General features: G+C 38.6%; 1 protein-coding gene across 1 annotated transcript in view; it reads left to right on the top strand.

Annotated features, from left to right (window-relative positions):
* Nucleotides 1-12,960, top strand: part of LOC113057055 (eukaryotic translation initiation factor 2-alpha kinase 3-like) — a 28,994-nt gene that overhangs the window by 7,477 nt on the left and 8,557 nt on the right. The window contains exons 2-6 of the mRNA XM_026224076.1: nucleotides 3,163-3,292; nucleotides 11,496-11,690; nucleotides 11,825-11,955; nucleotides 12,097-12,385; nucleotides 12,486-12,651. Of these exons, the coding sequence (XP_026079861.1) occupies nucleotides 3,163-3,292; nucleotides 11,496-11,690; nucleotides 11,825-11,955; nucleotides 12,097-12,385; nucleotides 12,486-12,651 (911 nt within the window). The remainder of the gene's footprint in view (nucleotides 1-3,162; nucleotides 3,293-11,495; nucleotides 11,691-11,824; nucleotides 11,956-12,096; nucleotides 12,386-12,485; nucleotides 12,652-12,960) is intronic.

The raw sequence follows: 12,960 nt of genomic DNA, 5'->3' as shown, positions 1-12,960 counted from the left end.
TAAAATGTCTGAGTGAACTTTTGCTTGAATCACATTGTTGTTTGCTTAATTGCCATATCAGGTTTCTGGATGTCATCCATGCTGAACAATCGTGTCTGCACAAAGTACTTTACTATGTTAACTTGCCATGAATTCTGTGGCTTCTCCGCAGGGGTGTGCCTCTGTTTTCACAACTTGGCCACGTGCTCCCCATGCCCTGATTGTGCGCGTGTGTGTTTTGCAGTGGTACTTGCTAACTCACACTTGGGTGATAAGAGCTGCTCGATGTGGCGTGGTTACAGTGGGCTTTTTATGTCCATTGGCTGGTGTTTTTTAAAGGAGTGGTTACTGATTGAAAGTGCAAAAACGCGTCTAAGCCCTGATTGGCTGAGGGTAGAGGAAAGCCTCTTGTGATTGGACCAAACCCCTCAGATACCCTGGTTGTTTTTTTTTTTTTCTTCTTCTATGCAGTCTGTTTACATCAGGTCTGAGTTGAGAATCTCTTGACTTCCTCTGAGAGCGAGACGAGAGAGTAAGTAAGAGCGAGAGGGAGGGCTCACAGGTGTGTGGATCTGTTTGTGTGAAGTGTGTTAAACAGCATGACAAGAATAATGCAGAGAGAGGCAAAAGGGTGAGCGTCATTTGTGAGTGTTGAGGGACACTTTTTAAAAGGCTGTAAGATAAAGTGAAGCTGCTTTCACAGTTCACATGCAGACACTTGTGTTGTTGAAAAAACGTTTTTAATTTCCTTAAAAACAGAAGTGCATATATTGACATTTGCTATAAAATTAACATTATATATGTGCTTTTGTATTCAACACTATTACTTTGTCCTGCTTATGGTCATATGTCAGATAAGTAAAAAAAGTAATGTGACCAAGACAAATAGGAAAGAAATAATGTAGAAAATTGCAAATGCAGTAAAAAAAAAAGTAATTACAACTGAACATTAAAATGAAGAGGAAAGTAAAATGTAAAATGCACAAATAGAAAACAATGTCAACTAGAGAGTACAAGAGTATGAGTTTAGTTTTAGTGTATTACATCATAAAAAAATCACTTTAATTTTGTGTGCATTGACTTTAATTACATCTCATGGCACTTTTTTATGTTGTTTGTTTTTAATATAATCTACAGAATTGAATCGTGTCTTGAATATTTTTTAACATTAGTTTTACAATTTGTCTCAGCCTATTTTTTTTTTTTTTTTTTTCTATTTTAGTCCTTTTTTCCTGAGGTTAAACAGCCTGTGGAATACACTTGGTCTTTGATCTCATCCAGAAAATGGGATTTGTTATTCTTCCTTTATTCATTCTCTCTCTCTCTCTCTCTCTCTCTCTCTCTCAGTTTTATTTTCTTTCCCTCATCACTCTTTTGGCTGGGCGGGACGAGTGTAGTGTCCTCATTCATTCTCACAATGCCCACTGCTTAGCAACAACCAATCAGCCCTCATATTTTTGGAGGGGCCCTCCAGCCAATCAGGGGTGCTGTGCAGTAACATTTTCTGCTCTTCAGTCCTATTGGAGAATGAGAACAAACGGTGTTGGCCCAGAGCATTGGGATGAGCAGAACTGAAGTGCCCTTAAATTCTGACCTCATCAGTGTTGATGTCTGGAGGGATGTGTTTTAACTCTCTTAGACTTGATCAAAGTGACTCCCCTCACTCTTAGTCCTGCTCTCTACCCTGCAGGTGCGTTTGCCCCTGTCCATTAAAAAGTTCCCTGGCACTTTAGCCGTGAAGTGCCCTGTGTAGACTTCAGTTCTTGTTAGCTTTAATTGCATACTAAGAACAAAAAGTTTGTGATAGTTTGGTGTTGCACAAAGTTTAATCTCCCAGTTCTCTTGAGCCCCTTTCACACTGCACATCGGACCTGCAATATTCCCGTAAAATTGCCTGGTCGCCTTCTGTGTGAAAGCAACCACGTCCCGGAATTGATTACCGAATTGAACCCGGGTCGGGGACCTAGTAACATTGCGGTAATCGATCCGGAACGAGCGCTGTGTGAACAAAAGCCAGATCTAATTCCGTATCGAAGTGATGACCAGCGTCAGTTAGTTCCTCACTTTCCGCGCTGACGCAGAGATCGTTTGCTTGCTTCAGTGAAAGTATAACGTGCCAAGCGTTGTCGACTCGTACATTACACGTCACACGCTGATGTCACGTGTCGTTACGGGATCTTCAAGGGTTGTGTGTGAAAGCACGCACATATACCGGGTCATCACTGGCAGTGTGAAAGTGCCAAATCTAGCGACCCGGGAACAATTGCAGGAACACTTTACCCCTGTATTTGCCGGAATGGCAGTGTGAAATGGGCTTTGGCCAATTGTAGACGTTATAGGCTTTAGAGTTTATGGGTCAAATCGCAATGGTAATTCAAATTCAAAATTATCTGCCTTAACAGATGATAAGGAAACAGTTTAGTTTAGGGACCAGTTCTCACTATTAACCAGATGATTATTAGCATGCCTATTCTTAACCTATTGTCTGTTTATTAGTGCTTATTAAATATATTTTCTGTATGACCATATTCTACATCAGTAATCCTACCCAATACCTAAATTTAACAACTAGCTTGTTAACTATTAATAAGCAAATAAGGAGTTTCTTGAGGCAAAAATCGTAGTTAATAGTTTATTAATCGTGAGAGTTGGACCTTAAAATAAAGTGTGACCGATGATAAAGAATTACTACTTTAAACTTAAAATAAATAAGTTATTTATCCATATTTTGGCATTATGTTGGCTAGTGGCCATGCTTCTTCTAAAATATTGCTAGTGCTAATATTGCTATTATTACTTTTGACAATTCCTTAGGTGCTGAAAACTTTCCTACCTACTTCAGCATGTAGGTATCCACAATATATAATGTAGGCTAACCATACATTAAAGGATTAAAATAAAAACACTAATAATTTAATACCTCTGTTAAATGTAATTTTACCAAATTTCAAAATGAACATCCAATTTTATTTAATACTGGTACATATAGTTGTAGGAACACATAGTATTGTATGGACCATGTATTGTTATTAGTCATAGTATTTATATTGGATATAATTCATATACATCTTATAATCTCCATGTCAAACAAACTGGAAGGTTAAAGGAGATGTCTATTGTGCAATATAGAGTGATTGAAACCCTTGTCACTTTATGTGAACCTGTGTTTCATGCGTTTGACAGGGCTCTGGTGATCATCAGCACACTTGATGGGAGAATCGCCGCTCTGGATCCTCTAAACCAGGGACGCAAGCAGTGGGACCTGGACGTGGGCTCAGGATCTCTAGTGTCCTCTAGCCTCAGCAAACCAGAGGTACTGAACACAGTTTCTCACCACCTTTAAAATACACAAGCTAATGTTTAATGACCAGCTGTGTTCTGGTTAGAAGCATTAAACACTTTCTTGTAGTATTTTGCATTGTGATTCAACATAAGAAGGTTTTCTCCCCGAACATGCACACTGCACATGTTTGTCTGTGGTTTATAAGAGTTTGAGTAAGTGTGTGTCTGTGTGTGTGTTTGTGGGAAAAAGTGATGTTTGTTTGAACCTCTTTACCCCAGAAGAGAATGAGACATTGCCCAAAGGAAATTGAATCTGAAACAAGTTATACACACACACACACACACACACACACACAACATAGATCACAGACTCATACTCTCTAGAGACTGAAGACTAGCCTGGAGGAAGAGCGTTTGGCAGCTATGCGCCTGTGCACATGCACACATTTACACAAACACATCGAAGCTACACTAAGAAGCTTCTTCTAATTAGATTTTTTACATTGTTACATATTTGTTTGATCAATGCTAAGAATTAGTGGTCATGATCTTTTTTTTTACTGTTATTAGCCCCCCTCCCCCCCACCATATCTGTATATGTGTATGTGTATATAGCTTAATGAGTATGTTTGTGAGTGATAGTGTTGACCCCATGTCTGGTTTGGTGGTAACCTGAAATGCCTGGCTGCTGTGGGAGCAGCCTCTTCATTGGCTGAAATCTTCCTCTCCCCTCCCCTTTTACCTCTGGGTGCCTAGCAACCAGCCATTCTGATTGGTTCAGCTGGTGCCTTGCAAGGCATTCTGCTCAGTGATTAGAGCAGTCTGCCCCCTTCTGATTGGCCCTCGCCATAGCGCCAGTAGAAAGCAGTCACCTATAGCATGCCTCAACGGTAGAAGAGAGGCCAGCAGTAAACAGCATTGTCTGCAGAAACACGCTGTCCCAACATGAGGGGGAGGTGGGATGGAGGGAAAGAAAGAAAGAAAGATAAGAGGAATAAGGGAAAGAGAGATGAGGGGTGGAGAGAGGGAAGCCACTGACAGTGTGGTGTGAGTCATGCTGAGAGATTTGAAGAATGAGGTAATGCCTTATGTGTGGGATGATGTCATCCATAAGAATGCTGACCCCCCCCCCCCCCCCCCAAACAAACACACCCCCTCTCCTCTGTTAGTCTTTAGAGTGAACAGTTGTAATTAAGGCACATTAATCCAATGAGCTGAAAATCTGGTATGTCTGCACACTATTCAATGCGTAAAACCTTTTGTTTGTTTGATTGCAGCACCAAAGGGAATCATTTAATGTGTTTCACTAAATAACACTGCTGGGCTTGTGCTATAGACCAAGTTCATAAAGTCCTTTGAATCTCTGAAAACCATGCCCAGGTAACATTTCACACCAAAACAAAAGAAAAAAAAAGGAAAAATTAGGTTACAATTTATTTTACAATGTCCTTGTTAAACTGTAACATTACATACAGACTCATTTTATTAAAGGGATCGTTCACCCCCAAAAAAATCTGTCATTAATTACTCACCCTCATGTCATTCCAAACCTCTAATACCTCTGTTTATCTTTAAGACACAAATTAAGATATTTTGGGGAAATCCAAGAGCTTTCTGGCCCTCCCATAGACAGCAACACAACTACCACGTTCAAGGCACAGAAAGGTAGTAAGGACATTGTTAAAATAGTGACATGATGGTTCAAACTTAATTTTATGAAGCTACAAAAAAACTAAAAAAACAATTGTGTGCAAAGATAACAAAAATGGTTATTTTGTTAAACAATATCTTCTCTTGTTCTCTTGGTTGAACCACTGATGGCAGGAGTACTATTTTAACAATGTCCTTGTCCACATGACTACTTTTCTGGGTCTTGAATGTTTCAGTTGTATTGCTGCCTATGCAGGGTCAAAAAGCTTTTGGATTTCATCAAAAGCTACTTAATTTGTGTTCCGAAGATGATCGGAGGTCTTAGAAGTTTGGAACAACATGAGAGTGAATAATTAATGACAGAATCTTCATTTTTTTGGGTGAGCTACTCTCCAAGCAATCTGTGCTGTTTTTCAGTTCATCTGAATGGATGTGCAATGCACCTGTATTTGACGTACTGTAAACTCTAGTGTGAAGTCGAACGACTTGCTGTCGCTTTGTCTCACACACACACACACACGCAGAGAGAGAGAGAGAGAATTGATGCGCTACATGTAAATTATATTCTTAGCGTTTTTTCCTGTCAAAATAATGGTATTCCTTTAGGAATTCTTCAGCTTTTAAGAACTGCCAGGTTTTCAGGTAGTGGGCGGAGCTAATGCGCCAACTGCAATCTCGTTGGCTGGCGCTCGCCTATTATCGACCCTGTTTTGATTTCAGCAAATCAGTTTGAGCGAACGCACAAAACCTGATTAATATTCATGAATCCAGCAGCTCATTAATCCTTAATAATTAGTTCTTCTTATTATAATTTGTATCATTAAGATCTTATCAGTATTTTTTTTTTGGGGGGGGGGGGTTCCGCAATTTTTTTTTTTTTTTAATAAACACTGAATGACCAAAAAAGCACCATCACCAGTCCAGTGAAAATGACTTATATGCAAATCAAATATATATATCTATATAAGTGTGGTGAGTAAACTGAAACATTTACTAGCCAATGGCAGTTCAATTGCCAAGGTGTCCGTAGAGGGTTGTACTTACTATAGGGTTATCTTTAAGTGCACAGCTGTGAATTAGGTTATGGTCTTTTGGGCGTATGACTGTTTTAAATCACCAAATTATTTCATCCATTCAAAGACATGCTTCTCTTATCATGCTTATGTTTTTGAGTTGGCAATGGATGGGATGAATAAGAAAGCAGTTCCTTCTTAAAGACAGAAAAATGAATTTAAATGTCTTGAAACCAAACTTCTGAAAATGTCTTGAGGTGTGGTAAGTAACCATGGTTTTAGCAGAATAATTGACAATAGATTAATTATTAAAAATGATGCATGCCCAAGGTTTAACAGCCAATGCGCTATGCATTATTGCTGCATTACCACCTCGGGTATGCATAATTTTGTAATAATTCAATTGGCCTGTAAAAATGTTATTATATTAAAAACAATCTTAATGATGTTGTTGTTGTTTGAAGGTAAAATATATAACTTATTTATTTTAATTTCACGGGAAAGTATGACCCTGACATGTTCTTGACAGATTTTGTGAGATTTTCCTCAACAGCACAATGCTGTGCGAACCCTCAGTTCTTTGAAGTGTCATTTTGATGCGGCTCTTTTGCTTTCATTTTTTGGTATATGTCAGTGATGTCAACTTCTTAAGAGAGATGGCACTCCACTGATATCTTGAATATCTCATCTGCCATGAAAAAAGGCAAAAGAGCATTAGCGGTTTCACAATAGTGCTGCTTAGTCCTAAAACCCAGAAGAATATCGCCATTTTCTCTCAGAGATTTTTAGAATAAAGGTTTTCGATTTATGATTAAACGAGGTCTGTCAAACAGTTCTCATGAGAAAACATAACTATTTCAATAGTTGGTGATTTCATATGAATTTGTATAATTTTATTTGTTCGAGAAAAACAAGCGATTTGTAAGAAAACAAGCATGAAGGTCCAACCCTAAACCTAAATCTCAAAGGGACAAAAGCAGATCGTACAAAACACACAAAAGAGATCATAGAAATACATCAAATACACTTGGCAAAATGTAAAACAGTTACAAATTGTCAGGAGAGTGTGTTTAACATCATGTAAAAGGACTTTTATTGTTTTCTCTACAGCATGCTTAACCAAAGGCCTTTATACTTCCAAATCGAATAATTCTGAAACCTATATATTCCAGGTTGGCCTTCAAATTGAAATCCCAAATATATTACATTAGGTAAACCGTAAATGTTTTGGTTTGTTGTTTTTCTTGATAGCATGTAATCTGTAGGCCTAATTGTGTTTATTTGATTTTAAACTGTATGTAGGGTGCACTAATGTGATTTTTGTACCAGGAAAAGTGTGAAATGATGTGTGTGGGAGACTGAGATTACCTCCAAACAGGGAAGGGAGAGGGGATTGTGCCTAGCGTGATGTAATGCTATGTGTCAGACTCTGGAGCGCAATCATCTGTGGGAGGTCATTGAGTACAGAGGGATATCCTGGCTACATAGACACACTTCATACTCGAACCTGCTGTGATCCCTTAAGACAAGGGCCAGACTGCCTTCAGCTAAATCTCTTAAATTAAATATGTCAAACAAGATTCCAGAAGTCATTACCCACAGCGGAACTAAGTATTTGATTCATGTTGGGCTGCCTAAAGGCTTCCGTCTGATATCATGCCTATGTGTTCACTACTCTTAAATGAAAATGATGGCAAATTAGGAATTATCAAATTTAAAGGAAATCCAGTGATTGTTGCTCTGTGTTCCAGTCACTGATCTATAACCGAGAATAACTGAGGAAATGTAAGCATTATTATAAGTAACGTACCATGTTTCTATTAAATTGTTATTATTTTAAAAACAAATTCAGTCATATTAAAAACATTAGGGCTGCTTTTAGCCTTATGTTGGAGTTGGTTCACTTTCCGGCAATGAAACTAAAAGTGAGTAATTAAATAAATTAGCATGATAATATGGTGTATCGTCAGTCTCGCAGCCTGGTGATAGCACGATATGACTATTCAGTATATCGCCCACAACTGATTAAATAACAGGATCTTGATTTAACTATTGAGGCCCATCAAAACTACAGGCTCTGGGGCATTGTAAATGAAATGCACAAGCAGTTGACACCAGATTTGCCACTGAAGTGCAGCAAAGAGCTATGCCAAGCCAGATATCCCCTGTCAGTGAAAGCATTTTGAATACCAGGCTACCAGCTTGGTCCTTCAGTCTTCCGTGGCATCCAGTGCATGAAAAAATAGATTTGAGCCATGTGTCTCTTTACTGAAGCTTCACATTTGTTTAAATACCAGGGCACACTGTTATGTGATACTGTAGAGGTTAAATTACACACTTTGTAAAAAGCAGCCGACCTTTAATTTACAGCTTGTAGTTAAAAATCTGGTCTTCCTTTCATGCAAGTCATAAAACCTTCTTGTTGTGTAATAAAAATTAATTCTCTGAAAAGTCATTTAACCCCTTACTAGTAACCCCCCTTTTTTGGCATGGAGACCGAAATTACATACCCAAAATAAAAAGGTTTCTGCTCATGATTCTTTCTCACTAGATACATAACCAACCTTTGTTCACAAAGCTGACACTTTAAAGTTTACTGTTCAGGAATCAGAATCACTCAGACTGTTATGATAATAGAGATATATAAGCTCAAACATAAAAACAAAAATAAAAATATTAAAAACATATGTTTTAAATGTATTTAAAAAAATGTTGATGTAGGAAATGAGTTTGAAAACACAGTGTAGCTAAGGCCACAAGTCTTCCAAGACTTCATAAAAAATTTTACAAACGAATCTGTAAAACTGTGAATTTTATGAAATATTTTCTAAGGCCATGTCATGTGTGTTTTTAGAGAAGGCTCATCAGATTGATTTATGGCCCTTGTCATCTCTGTAAGATCTCACATGTAAACATTCCTGTTCTCTTTGTGTATGTTTCACTGTTGAAAACTGCCCGAATCATAATTGTATTGTTCTCACCAAACGGTTCTTTCACACCTCCGCCAAGTATGACACATTATCCGCATTATTCTTTTATCATTATTCTTTTGTTTTTATTCCACCTTTATTAGCCTTGATTGTGGTTTTTCAGGCTTTACAAAGCAACAAAGCAGCGATCTCACTTCAGTCTCTCTTTGCGTTTAGCCCTTATTTATCAAAAGTCTTACTATAAAAATACAACAAAACATTTTCTTACGACCTTACGTGAATTATTGAGACAAAAATGCATTATGAAGAAGAAAAGCACCTGCTATTAGTAGCATTGGTGCTAACGTTAGCATCAAGCTACATCTGACAATTTATGAAATTATTAGTACACTTTTACTCAAAACTCACTTTAAACCCCGATCGAGTGTTTATAATAACTTCCTTTAGCGATCAGGGGTGGAATTTGGTTGTTTACTGTTGTAAAAATATGTTATTTGTAGCCTTTTTCATCGCTGCACAAGTTAGCATTTCCGATGTACATTTTCGATTTTTTTTATAAAAACGCCCCAGATCTCAAGAAATTCTCATACCAAGCTTTACTATCGTAATCGCGGGTTTATTATTCTGATATTTTGTGTGTACAGAGGTGTTTCAGTGTTGTTTTGGCCAGATAACTACCAGGAAGTGTGCAGGAAGCATGTGACACGATGGGGCGGTGTCCAGATATGAAACTCTAAGATTGACGTTTGAAAGACCCAATCAGAGTCTGAGTCACACACCGCACGAGCTGTGACTACTGCACGCACACACAGATCGCTGGGAGAGGGTGTTTATCATCTGATCGCGTAAATCCGTGGAAAATGAATAGAAATGACGATTCTGTCTGAAGAAATATGAAGTAAACATCAGTAAATATATCCATATATCTCCGCAGATATGCATCTTTGGTCTGTAAATCCTTATTGACGCTGTTCAGTGAGTCTATGTGAACACAAATAAACCGCTCTTGACGTGACTGAATATGAGTGAGTTGTGAATTTCTATTCAAAATGTGGCATAATACGGATTTATTATTTTGCACTCCTGACATAAATCACTAAATATCTGTCACTGCAACAATGTTTTTCATCAAAATATTGGTCAAATATCGAAGCTTGAGTCTTTAAACTTTCCATTGATGCACAGTTTGTCCAGATGAAGTAAGACAGTGATGTTTAATGTGCTGTGAAAGTGAAACAATAATAAACTGGGGCCGTCAGCGATGTTTGCACGCAAAGGGGTTAATGTCATGTTCTTCAAGGCTTCAGGAGCCTACTTTTTTGGATTTGGGGAATTATTATTTTTTAGTATAGTATATTAAAAATAAAGCTATATTAATAAATTTTAACCAGTTGTGAATGTATGTCAGTTCCTCTCAAGTTCACAAGAATGTGAGTAATCACAGGTGTAGTTCATTAAATTAGCTACTGTATACTAACTTTTTTTTTTAACTTTCTTTAAAATAAATGTATTCTATAATACAATAAATGTAAAATAATTTTGTCGTTTTTAAAACAAGTTTTATCCAATGCCATGAAATGCAGATTTTAATTTTTATTCTTTATGTATATATTTGTTTAAAAAAATTGCTTATCATTTTGTTTGATTAATTGAGACAAAGCAAAGGATTTTTTTCTTGCGTACTAGTTTTTAAATAGATTTTATGTTGCTTACACTGTATATTTCCAGAAGCGCTCTGTTACCGCTAATGGCATTAATGAAGTTCTGGACAGGGGCTGGGGTTAAAGTCATGCTCTTCTAATTGATTGGCTTTAATTGTTCATTGATTCAGGATGTAGTTGGCCTGAGGATGATTGAAGTCTCACCCAATGTCAGGATCCTGTAGAGCTGGAGATCAGACAAATAGATCACATGATGGATTAACTCAATGTAGCACAGTGATGAGTCATCAATGCAGCACACACACACACACTCTTTAAACCTCTTACCCACAGTACCACTGCAGGCACCTCACTAGCCCTGCCCTCCCAGACGTGATGGACAGATGAGCTAATCCCTTGGTTGCTCAGCCAATCACAGCGGCTGTTTTCGTTTTCCAGGTGCTTGCTTTCTCATGTTGTTTCAGCTTCCTGTTGGTCTATACCAGGTTTCAAGGTTAGATTTAGCACAACAGGAAGTCAGTGATCTCACCCCCCCCCCCATTCACTAAAGTGTCTGTTTGAGCTGAGATCACTTTTTGGATTAGGGTCAGTTACAACATTCTTATATAATGGCCTTTTCTTTTCATCAATGTGTGTGTGTGTGTGTGTGTGTTCAGGATACTTGTACCCGTTTGTCCCCTTTTATCCTTAAGGACGTGTTGGATTGTGTAACTCTTTGGACAACAGGAGACCAAGCGCCAAATGTTAATGGCATACAGTGTGATAATGCCACACACAGACTCTAAGCTGATTGGTCAAAGTCTCAGTGTTGTCTGTCCCCTTGTCTCTATCCATCATGATCTGCTCATTGTATCCACCCTGCTGCTGATGATCGAAAACGTGAAATATTTCCCAATATAAAAAGTCATGTGCCACTTTGATTTACCACAACAATCAGATCAAAAACATTAAGATTATCATATCCTCTTTCTGTTCATCAGATTTTTGGGAACAAGATGTTCATTCCCTCTCTGGATGGAGCTCTATTTCAGTGGAACAGGGACAGGGAGAGTATGGAGGCTGTTCCATTCAGTGTCGAGTCCCTGCTGGACTCCTCGTACCGCATCGGAGAGGACACTGTGCTTGTAGGTGGCAAGTCCCTCACCACATATGGCCTTGGCGCATACAGCGGCAAGGTAACTCAAACCCTTTTTTTCCCCAATTGTTTTTCAGAACAATAAATGATTGTGTGCTGTTGTGGCACTATGCAAACTCTTTTATCATATAGTATCGGTTGTCAGCTTTAACCTCGCTCTCTTTTTCTCTGTAGTTGAAGTATATTTGTTCAGCGGTGGGCTGCAGTCGGTGGGGGGATGAGGAAGGAGAGCCAGAGGACGTACTGTTACTCCAGAGAACACAGAAAACTGTCAGAGCCGTGAGGCCTCGCAATGGGTTTGAGAAGTAAGAAATACCCACAGGCTCTGTTTATCACTTTACGTGACCTTGCTTTTGATCTCACAAATCATACAGAGGTAGATTGGATGCACGGTATGCTAGGTTGAATCAACATGCCAATAGTTTTGTGTTTTCCCTCCCTGTTAGATGGAACTTCAGTGTGGGAAACTTTGAGCTAAAATTCATCCCTGAGATTCAGTCCAACCTTAACTTTCTTGAGGGGGAGGCATCCAATGGGGAGTCATGGCGAGAGGTCAGACGTGAAGCACAACGCGTCATCCAAGAGGAGACGGACGCACAAACCAAAAATCATGCGCATCCAAACTCGCACACTCAGGTAGAGGGCTTAGACCTGGTCATTAAGGTTTCAGTGCCGGACTGGAAAGTCATGGCCTTCAGCACCAAACCAGAAGGACAGCTGATCTGGGAGCATCAGGTAGCGCAACTCAACCTGTTTTGTTAACATTTGGAGTCTCAGCTAAAATTTGTGATTTAAAATTTTTCATGGTTTATTCTATTCTTTCCATGTTGTGAAGTTTTGCACACCCATCGCCTCTGCATGGTTGGTAGGAGGGGGGAAGGTGACTCCCATTAGCCTGTTCGATGACACCTCGTATAACTCCCACACTGAGACTGAGACTCAGGAGGACGATGACATCATGGAGGAGGCCCGTGGGGCCACAGAGTCCAGCGTTTACCTGGGTAACACACACTTGACATTTGTTTAACACACATGACTGTTTTTACACCTGGTATTAAAATTTGCATTGGCTGAACCAATTAATAGTCATGTCTAAACACAAGTACAAACTGGAACTCAAATGTTTTTGGGATCTGTTCATTCAAGCTACATTTGGAGGGGTAAATGCTAACGCATCATGATGCATCCTGGGCTATATATATATATATTATTACATATATATAATATATATTATATATATATTACTCAAAATTTGAAAAGCCATATTAGAATTTAGTTAATACAGCTGCTGAGCTAAAACAAGTATTCTA

Source organism: Carassius auratus, chromosome 38 (assembly GCF_003368295.1).
Source record: "Carassius auratus strain Wakin chromosome 38, ASM336829v1, whole genome shotgun sequence".
Taxonomy (NCBI): domain Eukaryota; kingdom Metazoa; phylum Chordata; class Actinopteri; order Cypriniformes; family Cyprinidae; genus Carassius; species Carassius auratus.
This window is presented reverse-complemented; position numbering and strand designations above follow the sequence as displayed.